The sequence below is a fragment of the Emericellopsis atlantica genome (assembly GCF_019669845.1).
Source record: "Emericellopsis atlantica unplaced genomic scaffold F5Z01scaffold_6, whole genome shotgun sequence".
NCBI classification, from domain to species: domain Eukaryota; kingdom Fungi; phylum Ascomycota; class Sordariomycetes; order Hypocreales; family Bionectriaceae; genus Emericellopsis; species Emericellopsis atlantica.
This window is the reverse complement of record NW_025764708.1, coordinates 842,746-861,195: the sequence shown is the minus strand read 5'-3', so window position 1 is coordinate 861,195 and position 18,450 is coordinate 842,746. Positions and strand designations below refer to the sequence as shown.

The following is an 18,450-nucleotide window of genomic DNA, read 5'->3' as shown; positions in this document are numbered from 1 at the left end:
TTGTTCCCTCGCGCTCTTGCCAGTGGGGATGGACCCCTGCAGCGCATCACCTACCTTACCTTCCCGATCCGACCGATCAGCCAGCCTTGCTCGTGGAGTCGTGGTGTTCAGCGGGACTGCTGGAACGGGCCTATGGGTGTCGGCAAGAAATAGCGGACATCGCCACGCACTCATCACCGTGGTCCGTGGAGATGGTGTGTCTTCGAAGGAATCGCTTCGCCCCTAGTGCTGAGAACTAGCACCTCATGGTCCACTGCCAGCATTACATCTGCGACGCCATGCGGTCATCTCGGGCTTATGCTGCTTGGAGGGTCAGATTGTAGCATCACAGCGTTTCATCGACTCCTTCAATACGAAGACGGGAGGACCCGATTAAGTTCGTGGACGAAACAAAAAGCGGCCATGCGCGCGCTCTCTAACAGTCATCTGCTGCGCGTCAGCATCGACCACATCGTACCCGAATCTCGTCACCTCTAATAAGCATACCCTTCCCGACAACCTCCCAAGAGTCAGATCGCCCTTCAACGCTCCTCCACAATGGCCGCTCGACAGGTCTTCGCCCATTACATGGTCGGCCTCACAGACGGCCAGTCCCAAGACCAGTGGTCGACCGACATCTCCGCCGCGAAGAACCTGGGCATCGATGGCTTTGCCCTCAACATGGGCCCCACGGACCCCTGGACACTCCCCCAGCTGCGCAACGCCTACAGGGCCGCCGAGGCCATTGGCGGGTTCACGCTTTTCCCGTCCTTTGACATGGCCTGCTGCGGTGACTGGGGCGTTCAGGCGGTGATCGACATCATCAACGAGTTCAAGGTCTCCAGTGCCCATACCGTGGCCGGCGACAAGCCCATGGTGAGCACATTTGAGGGACCCGCGTGGGCTAGCAACTGGCAGGCTGTCAGAGACGCTACGGGGGGTATCTACTTTGTGCCTGACTGGAGCTCCCTCGGGCCAGACGGCGTGTCGCAGCATCTGAACACGATCGACGGCCACTGTAAGTCTAACTAACCTCATCCTTATAATCTCCAATAACCTGACCGGTGGGATGAAACAATAGTCAGCTGGAATGCTTGGCCCAAGCCTGGGGAGAAGGCCATGTCCTCCATCGAAGACGAAGCATACCAGGCCACCCTCGGCGCCAAATCCTACATGATGGGCGTATCGCCCTGGTTCTACACCAACCTTCCCCAGTGGAGCAAGAACTGGTTCATGACGGGCGACTCGCTCTGGTACGATCGCTGGCAGCAGGCCATTGACCTTTTGCCAGACTATGTCCAGATCATCACGTGGAACGACTTTGGCGAGAGCCATTACATCGCCCCTGTTGTGTCGCAGCAGGTTGTCGAGGGCGCGGACAAGTACGTCAATGGCTTCGACCACTCCGCCTGGCAAAAGGTCCTGCCGTACTTCATCAAGGCGTACAAGGAGGGCTCGAGGGCGGTCGCACCCCCGAGCGACGAGGCGATCGCCTGGTACCGCGAGTCCCCGGCCAAGGCTGGTTCGGACGGCGGCACCATCTGGGGACAGTCAGGGTCCCTGTCGGCCAGCGACGCCACGGACGACGTTGTCAACGTTCTGACTGTCACCATCGACGAGACCGATATCGAGGTCATCATTGGCGGGCAGGGACAGACATTCCGGACAGGAGGAGGCAACGAGCCCGCCAAGCTCTGGCAGGTGCCGTGGGATGGTCTGACCGGTAGCGTTGGGCTGAAGATGAATGGTCGTGAGGTTGTTGGTCCTGAGATCTTGGCTGGAGTGGGTAGCCTGGGTTATACCAACTTCAACGCACATGTCATCGGCCTGGGGGATTAGTGTACCGGATAGAGGCATCTATTGTTGTTATAGTACATCTCGTATATGAGTGTATATTAGATGCATTCCGATTCTTCTGTAGACCACCCCGAACGCCCAACACCTTGCCAGGCTGCGCACCCAATAGTACCGCGACCCAAAACCGAACTCCATGAACCTCTGTGCCGTCAGAGCTTGGCGAGAAGTTCGCCCTTCCTCTTTACACGCTCTCCCATATCCTCGTCTTTCACATCACTCAGCTGGTCAAATGCCAACACGTTCTCATCCAGAGTCTTCGCCTTGATCTCGACAGCGCTCGACTCTACCGTTCCCCCTGTTGTGCACGTACGAATAAACCCGCCCCATCCTTCGTAGCACCGCGCAGCATTCGCAGTCTTTTCCAAGATCATGGCGAAACAATGCGGCATGGCCTCATACTCCTCAAAGACAACGGTCACTCCCTCACTCTCGAGCTTCTTGGCAAAGTATTTGTCCTCCAAGGCGAGTATCTCCCAACCTGTGCACATGTACACAGGCGGAGCTCCCTTCCAACTGCTGTTAACCACCACGGACGCGAGTGGGTGGGTGATCAGATCGTCTGCGACGTACAGATGCTTCCGCTCGGGTGTGGCAGGCCATATTGGACAAGGCTGTATCTCCGACGAGGCCACTTGCTCTGGTTTCGGTAGATAATCCCACGGTGCGGGTGCGGTGCCTTCCCACGAGGGAGATGATTGTGTAATGTCCAGCCACGGCGAGTTGCAGGCCACGCAGCTAGGCACAGGGACATCACGCTCCTCTCCCTGCCAGAGAACCTTCTGGCCCGTTCGTTGCAGGTGGAGGATGAGCTGCAGCAAGGCGAGAACGAGATTCCCCCCTGCACTGTCGCCTGCAATAGCTATGTTCTCTGGCCGCACAAGATCGTGCCACGCTCCCTCCGGCGGGTAGAGAAGGGTCAGATAGGACACGAGGGCGTCGAGGAGGGCAGATGGGAATGGGGCCTGCGGCGCAAGGCGGTAGCGAACGGAGTAACTTCTGCCTCCCGTGATTTTGGCGAGTTTCTTGCAGGTTGCGCGGTGCGTGGCCGGGTCGCACAGGTAGTACGCCCCTCCGTGGAGGTACAATATCGTCGTGGGACTGGTGACCTCCTCCACCATCTTCTGGTACTTGGCCTTTTCTGTTATATCAGGCGGTGATTCGTCTGCCGAAGCATCTTTGCGATAGCCCGTCCATTCTGCCTCGACAGGTATAAGCTCTGGCATGTCAAATTCGAACGCCCCAAGACTGGGGTCTCTCAAGTCCTTGACAGCCCCGTGGAGGACTTCTTTGACGTTGGAAACAACCGGCTCAGGTGCCATGTACGTTGCGACCCATATCCGCCCCTTGACGCCCGGATCTCGCAGTGTCAGTTTCTGGACAGCAGAGATGCTTCGAGGTTTCCCTGGCGTTGGCGTCAGGAAACTCCTGAGCACGCCTATGGTGAGAGTCGATCTCAGGTCCAGGTACTTCGACGAATCGGACAAGTGCAGTAGATGCAGTATTGTAATGCGCGCAATGAGTGGCAGTCTTGGCAAGAGCATGAGTAGGAGCCTGAGGTTTTGAAGATCCATCTCTGTGGTCGGCGTCCTCTTTGATCCAGAGGAGGCTGTCTCCGAGAAAGAGGAAAGAGATGTAGAGGACGGTTCTGGAGAGGAAGTGCGAGGAAACAATCAAATGGTCAGTCTGCCTTGACAATACGCGGAGTGGGCTGGGCTTTGGTCCAATAAGTCACACCTTGCGAGCGCTAACGATCCGAGCCGCCGGGTTTCGCGATGTATTTCCGGAGGAGGCATAGCGTCGAGGGGGTTTCACTGAATAGGATGCGTTCTATCCATCATACTGGAACGAAAAGGTGGGTAATATCAAGATCGCATCGGCCTCGGCACGGGGTTGAGAGGGTGCATGTGGGGTACGCGGGTCAATGAAGGCGTCACAGGTTCCATGCATGTAAGTGAACATACATTTCCATGCATTTGGCTGATATCTGTCTCGATCTGATAGTAAAGGGGAAGAAGCATTCTCTGCTGCAGCGTACATAAGCCGTATTCGGAGCACAGGGGATTTCCCTTTTGGCCAGTTTGATATCTTCATCCCAGTCCTACTTTGGCCATGGCCACCATCCCTGGAGCCGCATCTGGCCGTAGACGGCGTTAAAGCAGTGTCCCAACTGTGGCCGCGCTTGATATACCTTCTCACGCTTCCAGTTGTATGCAACCACCTCCTGTACCGTGTCCTTCTTTATCCACTCGAGGTCGAAGTCGGTGATTGTCGACTCTTTCACGGCGTATATGCACAGATAGCCCTGCCACCCGTGACCGTTGACCACGTATCTTCTCATGTGTCGGCAGCGCCGTAGAAGCAACAAAGGTGTCAATTTCCTCAGGTCCATTGATCCCGCGCCAGAGTGGACGTTGGCAGGCGACCAGTGAAAGCCGTGCCTCATTAATCTGGGGATGTTCTCCGCCCACACGAAAAGTGTCGCTCGCCAGCGAGGCGGCTCATGTTGCCTTAGACTCCAAGTTAACCTTGGCGAAGCGAATTCGAATTGAATGTTGTTGAGTTTGGATTCTGGGCTGGTCGCTCGTTGCTCGTCCCACAGCGTTTCGACCCTCAGTGCTTCATCTTCCGAGGGTCCCAAAGTTTCATACGCCGGGGGCTGCCCCGCCGGGCTTTCCGGGCGGCCTATTAAGGTATGGGAAACTTTCCCTCGAGCCCTATCCATCTTGTCGGTTGCGTAGTTTGGTCTGGCTGGGCGAGTCGTGTGGAGGACTGGAGGCCCATGGAGTGTGCGACCGAAGCTGATATTTATAGTCCATGTCGACTGAACATGAGTAGATTTAGCTCTGGCTAGTCGTGCTAAAGAAAGTCACATGAGTTCTGTGAACAGGAAGCGGCGTCTGTTTACATACCTAGTGCTTAAGAGAATACTGTGGCGCTGGATTGCCTGAACTTAAAGCAAGGCGGCGTATCCAAGATGCTCCTATCCGATGTCAATACATACGCTCTCCCGCGGGGCGAGTAGGTTTTCATAGCAACATAAACCGTTATACACATGGTGGTAGATATCCTTGGACAATCGCCGTGAAATACATGGTCTTCCCAAGTAGGAAATCCTTGCGGTTCGTATGGTCAGGGGTACCATGTGCTTTCCATGAAAATGAATTCCGGTTGTTGTACTGGGTACCTAAAATCGCAAAGGCCAGCGTTGTAGACATGGACCATAGCTAGCGACATGTCACGAAGCATCTATGTGACAATAACCAGCAGAGCTTGTGTCACAAACCCCTCAAAACAGCATCAGGACCAGCAGCAATGTCCACGTGGAAAACAAGGGCAAAACACAAACGCTCCATTACATACAATACATTTATTGGCGCCGCCTCTCCTACGAGGACGCTGACGCGTTAGGCTCGTCCTCCACCTTGGCTGGCGCTGGTGTAGTAGCGGACGAGCCACCCTCCTCCTGCTCCTTCTTGGCAGCAGCCATCTGCCAAGCTGGGATGGCGGCCTTTCCACCAATGGAGGGCTTGGCGCGCGTGGTCGGCGCCCAAGGCTTCTTGGGCGATTCCGTCGAAGGAGAGCTTGCAGCGGCGGATGGCTCTGGGGCAGTCTCGACGGCTGTGCCTGATGGCGCGTTTGTCGACGCTGGGGTACCGTTGCGCAATGGGGCGGTAGGCGAAGACGCGGCGGGGGCACTCATCCGCTGGGTGACCAGCGTCTTCAGACTGCCCAGTTCGCCGTTGATTTCTCGCAGACGTGTGTCCGCCAGTTCCTTCTGGTTGTTCAATGCCTTGGGAATGCTATCCTTCAATCCCTGCACCTCCTCCCTCACGCGCTGAGCGTCATCCTCGCGTCTCCGATTGGCAGCCTTGAGATCAGACATGACAGCTTCGAGGTCGCTGAGAGCGTTGTCGAGGCGGTCGCTCCGTGCTTGCTCGGCCTTCTTGAGCTCTTCGGTGTCCTTGGCAAGCTGCTCGACGAGGCTGAATGCGCGGTCAAACTGCTCTTCGATGGATTTCTTGTCTTGCTCCAGCTTCTCTGGCGTCGGCGGCGCTACTAGAGGCATCACATACCGCTGATAGGTCAGCTCGATTCCATGGCAACGTGTCTCAATGACCTACCTTGCCCAGTGCGTAGAGTCCATAGCCAACACCGCCAGCCACAGTCGCCGCAATGAACCAATCCCTCCAGTCTCTCCTCGGTGGCGGAGGCGGCGGTTGCCACGCTTGTTGCGCGTATGGGGGATAGTAGGGCGCTGGGGGCCCAGACTGCGGGTAGGGTGTCTGCTGCGCAGGCGCAGGAGGCGCGCCTGTTCTCGCTAGTGCATTGTCGATTTCTTGCTGGGTGAGGTTCTTGGAGCGGAGGAAGGAGATGCGGTTTTCGACGGACGAGGATGCAACGCTCGGGTCTTGGAGGACTTTGTCACTTGTTAGGCTCGCTGAATGTGAGTCAAGGGGTACGGCAACTGACATTGCACCTGCGCTTGCTGTTAGCTTATGATACGAACAACTTGGCGATGGGATACATACCGCTGATGCGACAAGATCTTCGCGAATTGACATCTTGTCGGCCGTGGATGCTGCTATCGCATCACAGCTTTGTCGCTGATGGAAGATGATTAATTGAACACCGGATTTGTCGACCTGTGAGATCAGGTGGGTGGGCAATTGATCAGGCCGGTCTTGGGCCGAGGCAGCAGTGACGACGGACAAGCTCCACCTGCCGGCGTCTCGGCTGGAGTCTGGAGGTGAGGCGTCACGTGCGCGCGCGACACCAGACAGCGCAGTTTGAAATGGTCCCACTTTGGGCACCAATCAAAGTCACTCTGCGGTTTTGTTTACTTTGATGCCCAGCAACACCAACACTTTTGGGTCACAGGCCCCTCCACGTCGGATTTCGCATTGTCGCGCGCTCAAGTCCTTATTTCTGCAGCAGTCATCACGTACTTGACCATCTTACGATTCACGACGCAACGATACCCACGACTCCGAGGCCGCAATGTCGCAGGACACCGGTCTGTGGTCCGTCCGTAGACCTCGCGAGGTACGCACTAGCTCCTCTCGCGAAACGCATCCCGTCGCATCGCGCCAATGCTAATGTTCGTCCACAGACTCTGGGCGGCATCACCAACAACACAGCAATCCCCCAACCCGGCTCGACCATGAAGCGATCGAGCAGCACCAACTTTGCTGGCCGCTCCGTATCGGGCTCGCGACAATCTCTCGCGCTGTCGCGACCGAGCCAGCCGCGCTTCTCGATTGGCGGTGACTACAGCGCCAACAAACGCCAGTCGTATCAGCCAAAGGGAAGCTTCACCCCCGCTGCCGCGACTCGCGATGTCGACAGACGAAGTAGCGTATACCATCCGCGTCAATCGAAGGACGCGCCGGTTAGCGGCCAGAGTTTCTTTCAAGCGACGCCTCAAGCAGCTGGAGTACCGAGGGATCCCCGCCCATTGAGAGATCGCTCCTACCAAGCGCGCCTAGGTCAGGAGTTGATGGAGTACATGACGCACCACAACTTTGAGCTGGAGATGAAGCACGTTCTCTCGGCCAACGTCATGAAGTCGCCTACGCAGAAGGACTTCAACTACATGTTCCAATGGCTTTATCACCGCATCGACCCGAGCCACCGCTTCCAGAAGAACATTGACCAGGAAGTGCCGCCGATATTGAAGCAACTACGATACCCATTCGAGCGAAGCATCACCAAGAGCCAGATCGCCGCGGTCGGTGGGCAAAACTGGTACACATTCCTGGGGCTGCTCCACTGGATGATGCAGCTGGCGCAGATGCTGGATGGCTTTGCTGCTGGGCGGTACGACGATGCTTGTATGGAGAGTGGCGTCGACGTTAGCGGCGATCGCATCATTTTCCGCTTTTTGAGCACGGCGTATAAGGACTGGCTGGCTATGGATGAAGATATGGGAGACGAGGAGGCGGAGCGTGTGCTGGCGCCGCACGTGGCGGACATGGCGGCGGCCTTTGAGGAGAGCAACTCCAAGTACACGTCTGAACTTGAGATGCTGGAAGCCGAGAATGCGCGGTTGCTCAAGGAGATTGAGGACCTGCAAAAGGCGACGCCCGACCCTGCTGTGCTCGACAATCACTTCAAGATCATGGAGGAGGACAAGGCAAAGTTCGAAGAGTACAACCACCTGGCCATGCAGCGCACCGACAAATACGAGAACCGGATACAGGTCCTCGAGGAGGAACTGGAGAAGCTCAACGCTGAAGTATCGGAAGCCGAGGACGAGAGGCGGAGTCTACAGAAGTCGGTGGACGCACAGGGAATCAGCATGCAGGATATCGACCGCATGAATTCCGAGCGCGAGCGATTGCAAAAGGGCATTGAGTCGGCCAGCCAGCGTCTGGAGGAGGTCAAGAAGAAGGCATCTGAGAGAGAGGCCGAAGCGGGCCGCAAGCTGGAGGAGCTGGAGCGCACAGTGGATCGGTACAACACAGTCGCGTACCAGATTGCCCTGATACCCTCGACGGCGGCCAATGCGCACGGACAAGACTACGAGCTCCAGATCCAGGTCAGCGACAACTCGGATTTTACATCGTCAAACTTTAAGACGTCGGTCAATGCGGCATCGACAGGGCGGCTCTTGGAGGACCCCACCACTGGGTATCAGCCTGGCCACATTCTGAACCTAGATCTTCGCGGGTCCATCCGCAATCACTTCATCTCGTTACGCAAGGAAATATCCGAGCGACGAAGCGCTGCAATGGAGGATATGATGAAAGATCACGACCTGTTGGATGGCATCAAGGAAGCGATTGAAGACAAGCGCAGCGAGGTCGAAGCGCTCAACCACCGTGTTCGCGCGGCCGAACAAGAGTGGGAAAAGACCAAAGAGGTGACCCAGGCGCAGAAGCTCAACTCGGATGCGCAAATTGAGAAGATTGAGAAGGAACTGTCGCAAATGCGGGCGGGTCTGAGTGAGGGTGTGCAGCTGTTGGAGCAGCGGGAGATCAACACCACGATTGAGTACGTGACACTTTCTCTACTTCTTTTGTGGTCGATGCTAACCAGGACAGGTACGAGCAGCTGGTACTGCGGGCCAATTCACTCCGAGAAGAGCTCCATACCGAGATTGACCGGATGCTCAACGACGTGATCAAGTTCAAGATTCATGTGCAGAAAGGCCTGGACGACTACGAGGGCTTTGTGACGGAGGAGCTCGAGGGGGAGCTGGGTGCTGACGAGGGTACGGTGAGGCTCGACGAAGAGCTGTGAACACGCGGGGGAGGTTGTTGACTGTGATGAGATTGATGACTAATGGGAGGAAGGCGTTGGATAGCGTGTCTATTCCTTTTCAATACCATTTGCATTTCGGGCCTTTCAGGTCTGGCGTTCGTCCACCCATAATCTTGCAGCTTGTTCTTCTGAATTGATGAGCTGACTAGCCTCGGACTGAAGCCACGTCCCTATCTCCGGGACGAAACTGGGGCGGCTCGGGTTGCGGGAGGGCGGAATTCGCTGCGGCCGCCTCTTTGGGTCTAGGCCTTGTGATGATCTCATACATTTTTTTTCTGCTTCGATATCGAGGAAGTCTGACAATGGAAGCAATTGACTTGTGGTCCTTGTGGGAAATGCCCAATGCTCCTACTGAGAACTCATAGGGCCATGTAACTATGCCTGCTTCTGTAGATGACAATTGCCCTGGCGCAAGATGCAACTTGGGCAGCCCCACGCATTTAATCAATGGCCCTAAGTCCGTTGATTGATGCATCGATTTCCACGTGCCGTGCTGATATTCGGGTACAAAGCCTCCGATCTCACCACACCACATGCATGTTCGAACGCCATTGAGTTTCCGTATATCACTTCGACCATGCCTCCCCCCTCAGCTCGACTTCGCTTCCCATGATGCTCTCGCCCCGTCGGATGACAGTCCCTAGAACACTGCTCAGATCCACAGCCACCATGACCACCTCAGCGCCCGTCACAAAGGTGACCAACGTCGCCAACGCTCTTGTCCCTGAACAGGAGAAAGCCAGGCCTCACCATGTCGTCAAGAATGGACGCATCACCGGGTTCAAGAACCCCTATCCCAGCTACAGGCCACTCGAGCCCATGAAGCACATCTTCATGTGAGTGACTGGACTCACTTCATGTTGCTTCTAGCACCACCTGAAGACAGCGCACTGACATTGATGCCCATGCAGTCCTCTTCTCACCGGCAAGATGAAGTTCCCAACCGTCCCTGACCCGCTGCCCATCCCTCTGGTCAAACCAACCTTCCTCCCCAGCCGTGACACCCCCAAACTCAGGGCCACCTGGCTGGGCCACGCCGCCTACTACGTCGAGTTCCCCTCTGGCCTGCGCGTCCTCTTCGATCCCGTCTTTGAGAAGTCATGCTCACCCTTCCCGCTCGATCTCTTCTCCAACAAGCGCATCACGCCCGCGCCCGCCTCGGTGGCAGACTTGCCCTACGTCGACGCCGTGGTCATCAGCCACTCGCACTACGACCACCTGTCGCACCCCACATTGCTCGAGCTGCAGAAGCATTTTCCCCATGCGCATTATTTCGTCCCTCTGGGCCTCGAAAAGTGGTTCCGCAGTTCAGGCACCACAAACGTCACTGAAATGGACTGGTGGGAGGACGTCAATGTCCAGATCACCGTCCCGCAGGTCGACGACGACACCAGCACGCAAAAGCCCATGACGGCGACATTCTCGTGTCTCCCCGCGCAGCACACCTCCGCCCGCACGCCGTTCGACAGGGACACCACCCTCTGGGCCTCGTGGGGCGTGTCCTCCGGTGGAAGCAGCGTGTTCTTCGGCGGCGACACGGGATACCGCGCCGTGCCAGGGCACTCTGTCGATGAGGACGATTACTCGCCCACGCACGACCATATTCCGCGGAACCCGCAGTTCAAGATGATTGGACACCACAAGGGGCCCTTTGATCTGGGGTTGATCCCCATTGGCGCATACAGTCCTCGCGCGTCGTTCAGTCCGGTGCACGCGAACCCATATGATGCCGTGGAGATCTTTCTTGACACCGCGTGTAAGCGCGCCATGGGGATTCACTGGGGCACGTGGCTGCTGACGACGGAGCCGGTGATGGAGCCGCCCGAGCTGCTGCGCAAAGCTTTGGCGAGACGAGAGGTGCCCGAGGAGGGCGTGTTTGATGTCTGTGGGTTGGGCGAGAGCAGGGAGTTTTGAAAGGGGAGTCTTTAGCCGCCTGAAAAGGACCGGGAAAGACGCATGAAATAGATGAAAAGCGGACATGTAGTGTTTAGATATCGGAAGACCTTTGGCATAGCGATAAATTTTATATAATACCTATTTCATTCTCACATGGAACCTTTCGTGCGTTTTGTTGGCTCGGTTCTGATGACCAACTTTGTGACAATGTTTCACTTTTCACTTTCTTCCTAGCTGGCATTTCCAGCGACATCATGAATTCACAAGGGCCATTGATATAAAAGTATCTTCTTCTGACTTATAGCCACCAGCTTTTCTCCTTTTTCTCCCCCCTGAGTTCGCGTCAAAGAGAATCGACACGGTAGGCAGGATAAATTGTGGCGGTGCATCCGGCTCTACCCGGTCATCAGCCACATGACGTACTGCACAGCCACACTTCTCGCCACAACCAAGGTCGAACTTCACCACGAGCTTCATCGGCATTCCATCAGTCTGTGAATAAAAATAGCCGGACTTTTCCTCTGAATTGTGTTCGAGAGAAGTAAAAATAAACATAAACTTGATCCCACAAACACTCATACGCTCACCTTGCCAAAACGCAACATGGGTCTTCCGTCTTTCACCAATACCTCAGCATCCGCCCAGGACAAGCCTGAGACCACAACTACCACCTCAACCCTCCCAACACAACAACAGCCCACTGGCGCAGGCGCAAACACCGGTGCAGGCGTCACGCGGGAGAAGACAGAAGCCGAGAAGCAAGCGGACAGGGAATATGAAGAGCGCATGGAGGAAGAGTACGCCAAGCGCGATGGTGGCTCTTAATTAATGGGCGACCTGTACAACAACGATAACGCACCAATGTAATCATTAATGTTATTATTGAAGACGGAGAATTGGCTTGCAATGTGAGGCGTCTGCCTATCGAATCTTGACGGGGTGCGCCTCGGTGTTGAACACCCATCTCATCTTGCTGCCATCCTTCTGGACCTGCAGCTCACTCTCCTCGTCAAACATCAAGAACAGATACTTGAGCGTCTCGGTCAGCCAGAAGCTCTCCATCTTGTCAATGTACCCGCCATCCACAATTGTGACGTCGCGCAAGCTGCTAAACGCCGCACCCGTCTCGGCCGCCGCGACAATGTTCTCGTATGCCTCCCACGCCATGTCCTGGTATTTCTTGTCGCCCGTGGCGCGGTAGGCGTAGTATAGAGTCTCGAGGGTCTCGGGGCGGAGGATGTAGGCGGTCGAGGTGGCCCAGAACCCAGCCTTCTTGTAGAACTCGGCGTCTTCACTGGGTGGCTGGGGGTTATTGGTTGAGTTCGTTGGGAGGTTATTGTCCACCCAGCGGAAGCCCTCGGGACCGATGCCCGTGGCGGTGCCGCGGTAGGTTTCGTAGTAGGAATTGGCGAGGGTGAGGCCAAAGTCAATGTACTTTTGCTCTTTGAGCAAGATGCCACCGAGGATGAAGTTGCCACCGGCGAACGAGGCCACTGCGTTGGTCAGTCTGATGTATGTCAGGCGGTTTGCTAAGGGCACACTCACAATGAGAAGATGTGGGGATGATATCGGTGCCAGCGTACTGAGACAGAAAGGTAATGTCTTCCCTGGTGGAAGGGTGGCTTGACAAGAACTCCATGGTGGAATCCGCAGCCGCGGTCCACCGATCCTTGTAGAAGCCAAATTCCTCGGGGTCGTAAAGATACATTTTGATCAGATACTCGTAGAAAGAGTCCGTGTACCCTCCCCAGCCACCGTCGTCGTTCACAAAAGTGCCATCCTCGATGCTCAGAAATGTGCCCGTCAGCCCGGGGAAGGGCTCGGTCTCGGGAGGCGAGGGCTTGAGCATGTAAGACTCTGCCTTCTGAGCGAGCTCGGCGTACTGGGGGTCTCCCGTTATGTCGGATAGCCGTGTCCACTCTAGAACGAGGGTGCCCGCTTCGGCAATGTTGTTCTGTGTCGACCCCTTACGTTTGGGCTCGGGGTTGAGTTGGATGATAGGGTCAGGGATACCGGATGGCGTGTCAAAGGCGAATTTCAACGAGTCCGCCAGGGACTGAGCCTGCTTCAAGCAAGCTTCGATGTGAGTATGGTTCTTGACAAGGTCGCTCCATGGCTCTTGCGAGAGGAGATCATAGGCTGTAACTGTCAGTATGGGAGGAGATGGGTGGCCACGAGGACGAGCTCACCGGACAAAAGGCCGCCAAAGTATCGAATGTTGGTCTCAAACAGCGAAATATCACCGGGCTCGGCCGTGGTCGTAAAGTCAATTGTCGGCACGAATTCGAGGATCTGGTTGACGCTCTCCTCATCGCGAAGAACGATACTTGCGCTGAGCGCGTCGATCGCTGTCACGCTCCAGCGATTCCTATGAGGCGTTAGATGAATACTCAGTGTCTACTTGGGGAAGATGGGGCGTACCTGTCATTGACGTATGAGTTGGTCAAAGGGGTGAGAGTGTCGTTGGGAAACGCATGGTCATAGTAGCCTTTCCACGATCTCTGGTATGTCTCTTTGATTGCCTGTGCTTTCTGCGCGTCCGGGCCAGCAGATGCCTCGCGCTTTGGGTAGGCCAGAGACGAGCCAGCGAGGCTGAACAGAAGACGAGTCTTCGTCAATCGCATCTTCACGGTGTTCGCCTTGGACACAAGGAAGCAGGTTCGTTCACGACCAAATAGCTTGACGTCTCGCCCTTTGAGCAGTAGCTTGCCGGGTGTTTTATATCCTGTCTCTCAACTTCACACCATGTCCCTTTCCCCCGCCTCCGAATGGCGATCAGCGTGCGATATTGGCCCATTGAGAGCGTGCGACCTGCCCTTGAAGGGCAGGTGGTACTCTGGCGAGTAAACCAGCTGTCTCCTCCGTGACGATCCTTACTGCGCGTCATGTCGCAGTACAGGAGCGTGTCAGTCGGCTTTCGCTGGCTATGTGCGGGGGAAGATGGAGTGCCATGCCCGTCGGCAGTGTACCGCCCAGCTCCATCAGTGGCTGTTGTCTGACTCCAAGGGACCAAGACTCAAGGCTGCCAAGGTCGGGCTGGAGTCTCACAGTATCATGCCTCACGGGTGTCCGTCCTCTCTGGCTACACGCACTGGAGTGGATGTGGTGGCGTGGATTCCGGGCACGACCCTTAACCTTGTTTGTCAATAGTGATGCATTGGTAAGACATTTGCGCCAACCCGAGGTCGTGAGATCCGTCCCCTGCATGAAACATGTCCCAAAGCGAACCACTGATTGAGCTGACAAGTAGCTCCTCATTCCACCGTAGGGCGTGCCATACACGGACCTTGACCTTGAAGCCTTTTTTTTGCAAGTGCCGTCCACGTGGACAAAGCCAGCACTTTACAATTTATCAAGTTCGAGCTCGGAGAGATCCGGTGTAGCTAGGAGCAGATTTAATACCGGGAGTGCTGATCTGCCCCGATGTAACCCCAGGCAGCGCACATGACGATTGGCGTGTTCAATACCACCGAAGCTCCTGTCGTTGAATGCACCTGACTCTCGCAGCATGACGAGTCGATCGACAGATGGCGCACTGCAACGTTGACATGGCGAGCTTCCACCCTTGGGTTGAGATTCCCCTCGCGTTGAAATGTAGAGCCTCGAGTGCAATATCAGCCATGTCGAGTGCAGCGCCTAACCTTCCAGTAGCTTCGGCAGTCATCGGTCGTGCCGGTAGTAGAGGAGGTGAATCGCAAGACTGAGCACTTCAGCTGCCATCACGAAGCTTGGCCAAAGCAGCGGCAACACCGTCCGTCAACCCAGAGCCGCTCGCCTCCTCTCCATTCTTCCCGTGTTCTCCCTGACTCTTCCTCTGCGCATCCTCCGCCATCCGCCGCGACTCCTCCATGGCCGCCGCCATCATGGCTTCCTCCTCATTCTCACTGTCGCTCACATCGCCAGCGACTGCATACTGTTTAGCCGCCGGCGTACTCGCGGCGCCCTTGGCAGCGCCCGTCGTCGACATCTCCCGTAGCGGCACCCTCGCCAACGGCCTCGCCTCGTGCAGCACATCCGTGCGGTCACCGCCGCCGACAGTAGACTCGTCCCGCCGTACGCCACGCTTGGCCGTCTTCTTGACGCGAAACGGCTCCTCGACCGCCGTGACCCATCTCTTGACCTTGGTGCCGCCCCACCCGCTGATCATGCCGAGCGCCTCCTGCTCCGCGTTGATCGCGTTGCGGAGCGAGCCAAAGTTGGCCACGAGCGCGATGGCGTCCGACTTGTTGAGGGACCGCGGCACCGTGACAAAGTCCGTCAGCCGGTCGGCGTAAGTGCTCGCCTGCTGGCCCTTGATGGCGGTGAAGGCGGCGTTCTCGTAGGCCTTGTAGAGTTCCAGGTAGCGCGCCGCCTCGGCCGCGCTCCAGCAGAGCAGCAGCGTGACGCCGTTGACCAGACTCGTCTTGCTGAGCTCCCGGAGGGGGTCTTCGTGGTTCGGAATGTCGACCATGGTCAGCACGATGCGTAGATTGTATTTGCCCTGCAGGTTGCGTATCCGCGTGTAGATGTATTCGGGATGGAGGCGGTGGTATTTCAGCGAGAGGAAGAGCGCGCAGGTCGTCAGGCCGAGGACGTAGTCGGCAGGGATGTCGGAGTACTCCCACGGTATGCTCTTGAGCGCGGTGAGGACGGGGTTGCCGCGCTGGCGTGGGGAGACGAGGATGGAGGAGCCGCCGGAGGGCTTCGCGAGGGCTTGCGGCGTGGGCTGCGTGACGCCTGGCTTGCTGCCGCTCAAGGCAGAGGTGGGAGGTGCCTTGTCGAGACGCTGGGGTGTCGGTTGGGTGACCTTGGGGCGTGGAGGGGGAGCAGTATCGGCTGAAGCCATGGCCTCGAGGAGGGCGGCGTCGGCGCCAAAGTCGTCGTCCATGGCGTGGTTTGCGCTGTAGTTGAGACGCGATGGAAGGACGTGTGTTGGGAGAAGGTTCACGATGGAGTTCACGCATGTCCCTGCGTTTGGCACGCCCCACATGATCGTCATAATCCGTCCGTCGGCATGTGGTGGCATAACACTGACTTATAACAGGTAGACTACAGGAAACGTTCATTCAGTGTGATGCCATCAGTAATACACATAATAGCCAATGTTGATTGATCAGATATAAATAAAAGAAAAAGAGGTGGCTAGGATTCCCTCAGTTGTAGCCAGTCCAGTGCAGTCCATGCCTTCCAAAACGCCAACGCTAATAGTAGTCCCATCCATGGTGTCAATCTCGTACACTCTTTGTATCAGTAAATGCAACGCTTCTCGAATCCTCATTCATCGCTCCTCGCGCTGGACTGCGAGCCTCGCAGACCCCTCTGCATGGTATGGAGGGCAGCCAGCCAGGAATCAAACATGGATCGCATATTTCGTCTTTCCTCCTCGCCCATGTCCTTGGTGTCGGTCTGGTCCCTCAGTCGCTCGTACGCCTCGATCATGACGCCAATCTGCAGCGCATCACTGGGCATGCCGGCCGTCAGCTCCTTGGACAGCATCGAGATGGATGCGGACAAGGGTGTCGTTTCGGGTTGGGGTGTTCGGGGCAGCGGTTTGTCGAGCGACTGGCGCCGGGAGGCTGGCGGTGACGGGTCGCAAGAGAAGGACACGGGCTTGAAGTAGATGGCATCCTCCTCAAAGGCCACGAGGGTCCCATCGGAGCCGGGAGACAAGGTGGTGGCGTCGGGACGTGGTGCTTCGACAATGGTCTCCCGTTGGCGGTCTGATGATGTATCTCGGACCGGCGAGCCTTTCGGCGACTGCTGCCGCACCGGCGTGGCATGTTTGCTCGGGTCAAAGCGGACGGGCTCAAGCAGCAGAGGAGCGTCTTGTGGTGGCGTTGGCATCGGTGGGTCTATTGTGTTCTTCAAAGCCTCGAGGCGCTCCTCTTCTTCTGACGCGGCGGCCTCCTCCTCCTCCTCGGCATCCCTCGACTCGAGAAAAGCCTGGTACTGCTCGGCGATGAGCTCGACGCTCGCTTTCCTCTTGACCACCCGAATCTCCTTGACGCTCTTCTTGGGGGAGAGACCGTCAAAGTGCGCGAGCTTGAATGCCGGGGCAATGAGGCTCCTCTTGGAGATGGACTTGCGCGGCTTGTGCATGATGGAGGCGGACGAGGACGACCTCGGTGGCGGTGGGGAGCAAGCGACGCTGTCCAGTGAAGGACGAGGCGAGGATCGAGAGACGGTGAGGTTGGAAAAGTCAGAGAGGATGGAGTGGGAGGGCGAAGTGCCGAGACCATATGGTAAATCTGGGGAGCTCATGAGGCCGCTGCGCTCGATATATTCGAGCCATTTTGAGTCGCTGAGATCTGTCGGCATGGGGATGGTGGGCCGCTCACGAGTCTGAGATGTCTCGGCCACAGAGCATTCCAAAGGGGGGGGGGAACGTGGTGATATGCCGGATGGGGACGCAGAGGTCGCTGTAGTGGGCGTCGACGTGGACGTGGATGCTGCTGTCGAGTGGGAGCGATTGCGAGCAGACGCCTTGATCCAGAGCTGCTTTGGTGTCTTTTGCAGCTTGCGACGGATGCGAAGGTTGGTGGGAGGCTGCGAAGGTGAGGGTGAGGGTGAGTGTGTAGGTGAGGGCGAGACAGACGGCGGCAGAGGCAGTAGCTGAGGCCGGTGTGCCGCAGGCTGTAAGCTGGCTTGACATTCCATTGCAGCGTAAGATAGTGTGGCTCGCCTCCGTTACGGCGTGGGGATTGGAATGAATCCCAGCGTGGTGGTGACGAGCGTGCGCTGCGTGGGCACGGGTTCTCCGTCTTGAAAAGGCGATGGATCGACGGCAGTGGGTGACGGACGGACAGACAGCCTGTGCGTCAGACTCAGACACGGACAAGCAGACGCAAAGATGGACCAGAGGTGTCACTCAAGTGTCTGACGGCGGGGAGGCGGGCATTGAATTCAGGCACAAAAATAGCACTGACACGCGAGGAGCAACGTTGGATGGATGAAATGGGGTGAGAGATATACCTTCATTCCAGAGCGAGGGCCTGGAGGTCTTTGATTGACTCTGAATAAGGCAGGCCATGCCGCCATTCACTCATGTGAGGAGGTTAGTCCAGTGACTCCATATCCAGCATATGCATAACGCCATTCTCATGAGACCTGTCATTACGGCACGCCAGGCCTAGTAGTGGACTAACGTTAGTCTGGCGCTGAACAGCCTGTTTGTGCCCAGTGAGTTGCCTTGCCTGAATTTGCTGGCAAAGGCAGGCAAACGTGGTGTTGTTAGGCAGGGCGAGAAAGGGAATACGTCCGTATCTGGTAGAGCGGCATAGCCTCAACTTGCGCGTCCGTCCATGGGGCTGAGCGTGAGGGCTCGTATAGCTGACGTTTACACGTCACCGCTTGGCAGACGTACTACGTAGTTGTGCGATAAACAAAGCTGGTTGTGAGTGATCCTTCAAGCAAGCGGGGAAGAGACGGTCAGTGACCACCATCCATGGACGGTGTGCCATCACGCGTGACGCGATG

The 18,450-nt window shown here is 56.7% G+C and overlaps 9 protein-coding genes across 9 annotated transcripts; 3 read left to right on the top strand and 6 right to left on the bottom strand.

Annotated features, from left to right (window-relative positions):
• Positions 1-537: 537 nt before the first annotated feature.
• F5Z01DRAFT_634405 (glycoside hydrolase) lies at positions 538-1,818 on the top strand (the record flags this gene model as incomplete). Its single annotated transcript, XM_046262051.1, has 2 exons — positions 538-997; positions 1,061-1,818. 2 exons carry the CDS (start codon positions 538-540, stop codon positions 1,816-1,818), a joined length of 1,218 nt encoding a protein of 405 aa, XP_046120764.1.
• Positions 1,819-1,938: 120 nt separating this feature from the next.
• F5Z01DRAFT_489943 (alpha/beta hydrolase fold-domain-containing protein) lies at positions 1,939-3,753 on the bottom strand. The gene has a single exon (XM_046260165.1). It carries the CDS (start codon positions 3,405-3,407, stop codon positions 1,986-1,988), a length of 1,422 nt encoding a protein of 473 aa, XP_046120763.1. The 5' UTR covers positions 3,408-3,753; the 3' UTR covers positions 1,939-1,985.
• On the bottom strand, positions 3,752-4,899 carry F5Z01DRAFT_490191 (uncharacterized protein). Its single transcript, XM_046260168.1, has 3 exons — positions 4,887-4,899; positions 4,746-4,816; positions 3,752-4,692 (listed from the first exon to the last, which is right to left on the bottom strand). The coding sequence occupies exon 3, from the start codon at positions 4,556-4,558 to the stop codon at positions 3,935-3,937; it is 624 nt and encodes a 207-aa protein (XP_046120762.1). The 5' UTR covers positions 4,559-4,692; positions 4,746-4,816; positions 4,887-4,899; the 3' UTR covers positions 3,752-3,934.
• Positions 4,900-5,221: 322 nt separating this feature from the next.
• On the bottom strand, positions 5,222-6,398 carry F5Z01DRAFT_672070 (peroxisomal membrane protein; the record flags this gene model as incomplete). Its single annotated transcript, XM_046264770.1, has 4 exons — positions 5,222-5,911; positions 5,958-6,253; positions 6,307-6,313; positions 6,366-6,398. 4 exons carry the CDS (start codon positions 6,396-6,398, stop codon positions 5,222-5,224), a joined length of 1,026 nt encoding a protein of 341 aa, XP_046120761.1.
• A 290-nt stretch (positions 6,399-6,688) lies between these two features.
• Positions 6,689-9,393, top strand: F5Z01DRAFT_489783 (HEC/Ndc80p family-domain-containing protein). The gene is made up of 3 exons (XM_046260161.1): positions 6,689-6,879; positions 6,947-8,829; positions 8,880-9,393. Exons 1-3 carry the CDS (start codon positions 6,835-6,837, stop codon positions 9,076-9,078), a joined length of 2,127 nt encoding a protein of 708 aa, XP_046120760.1. The 5' UTR covers positions 6,689-6,834; the 3' UTR covers positions 9,079-9,393.
• Positions 9,394-11,130, top strand: F5Z01DRAFT_489784 (beta-lactamase superfamily domain-containing protein). Its single transcript, XM_046260162.1, has 2 exons — positions 9,394-9,935; positions 10,011-11,130. The coding sequence occupies exons 1-2, from the start codon at positions 9,709-9,711 to the stop codon at positions 11,011-11,013; spliced, it is 1,230 nt and encodes a 409-aa protein (XP_046120759.1). The 5' UTR covers positions 9,394-9,708; the 3' UTR covers positions 11,014-11,130.
• A 615-nt stretch (positions 11,131-11,745) lies between these two features.
• F5Z01DRAFT_489815 (family 47 glycoside hydrolase) lies at positions 11,746-13,770 on the bottom strand. The gene is made up of 4 exons (XM_046260163.1): positions 13,417-13,770; positions 13,185-13,363; positions 12,541-13,134; positions 11,746-12,488 (listed from the first exon to the last, which is right to left on the bottom strand). Exons 1-4 carry the CDS (start codon positions 13,617-13,619, stop codon positions 11,917-11,919), a joined length of 1,548 nt encoding a protein of 515 aa, XP_046120758.1. The 5' UTR covers positions 13,620-13,770; the 3' UTR covers positions 11,746-11,916.
• A 934-nt stretch (positions 13,771-14,704) lies between these two features.
• On the bottom strand, positions 14,705-15,862 carry F5Z01DRAFT_672066 (DNA repair protein rad10; the record flags this gene model as incomplete). The annotated part of the gene is made up of 1 exon (XM_046264769.1): positions 14,705-15,862. One exon carries the CDS (start codon positions 15,860-15,862, stop codon positions 14,705-14,707), a length of 1,158 nt encoding a protein of 385 aa, XP_046120757.1.
• A 386-nt stretch (positions 15,863-16,248) lies between these two features.
• Positions 16,249-17,631, bottom strand: F5Z01DRAFT_634397 (uncharacterized protein; the record flags this gene model as incomplete). The annotated part of the gene is made up of 1 exon (XM_046262049.1): positions 16,249-17,631. The coding sequence occupies one exon, from the start codon at positions 17,629-17,631 to the stop codon at positions 16,249-16,251; it is 1,383 nt and encodes a 460-aa protein (XP_046120756.1).
• Positions 17,632-18,450: the final 819 nt, after the last annotated feature.

Excerpts from the sequence above, each read along its gene's own strand:
- F5Z01DRAFT_490191 (XM_046260168.1), bottom strand. The coding sequence starts at position 4,558 with ATGGATAGGGCTCGAGGGAAAGTTTCCCATACCTTAATAGGCCGCCCG.
- F5Z01DRAFT_489943 (XM_046260165.1), bottom strand. The coding sequence starts at position 3,407 with ATGGATCTTCAAAACCTCAGGCTCCTACTCATGCTCTTGCCAAGACTG.
- F5Z01DRAFT_489784 (XM_046260162.1), top strand. The coding sequence starts at position 9,709 with ATGATGCTCTCGCCCCGTCGGATGACAGTCCCTAGAACACTGCTCAGA. Across the intron at positions 9,936-10,010 it reads CCCATGAAGCACATCTTCAT|TCCTCTTCTCACCGGCAAGA; the intron begins GTGAGTGACTGG and ends ATGCCCATGCAG.
- F5Z01DRAFT_489783 (XM_046260161.1), top strand. The coding sequence starts at position 6,835 with ATGTCGCAGGACACCGGTCTGTGGTCCGTCCGTAGACCTCGCGAG. Across the intron at positions 6,880-6,946 it reads CCGTCCGTAGACCTCGCGAG|ACTCTGGGCGGCATCACCAA; the intron begins GTACGCACTAGC and ends GTTCGTCCACAG. Across the intron at positions 8,830-8,879 it reads GAGATCAACACCACGATTGA|GTACGAGCAGCTGGTACTGC; the intron begins GTACGTGACACT and ends TAACCAGGACAG.
- F5Z01DRAFT_489815 (XM_046260163.1), bottom strand. The coding sequence starts at position 13,619 with ATGCGATTGACGAAGACTCGTCTTCTGTTCAGCCTCGCTGGCTCGTCT. Across the intron at positions 13,364-13,416 it reads AACTCATACGTCAATGACAG|GAATCGCTGGAGCGTGACAG; the intron begins GTACGCCCCATC and ends AACGCCTCATAG. Across the intron at positions 13,135-13,184 it reads CTTTGGCGGCCTTTTGTCCG|CCTATGATCTCCTCTCGCAA; the intron begins GTGAGCTCGTCC and ends TGACAGTTACAG.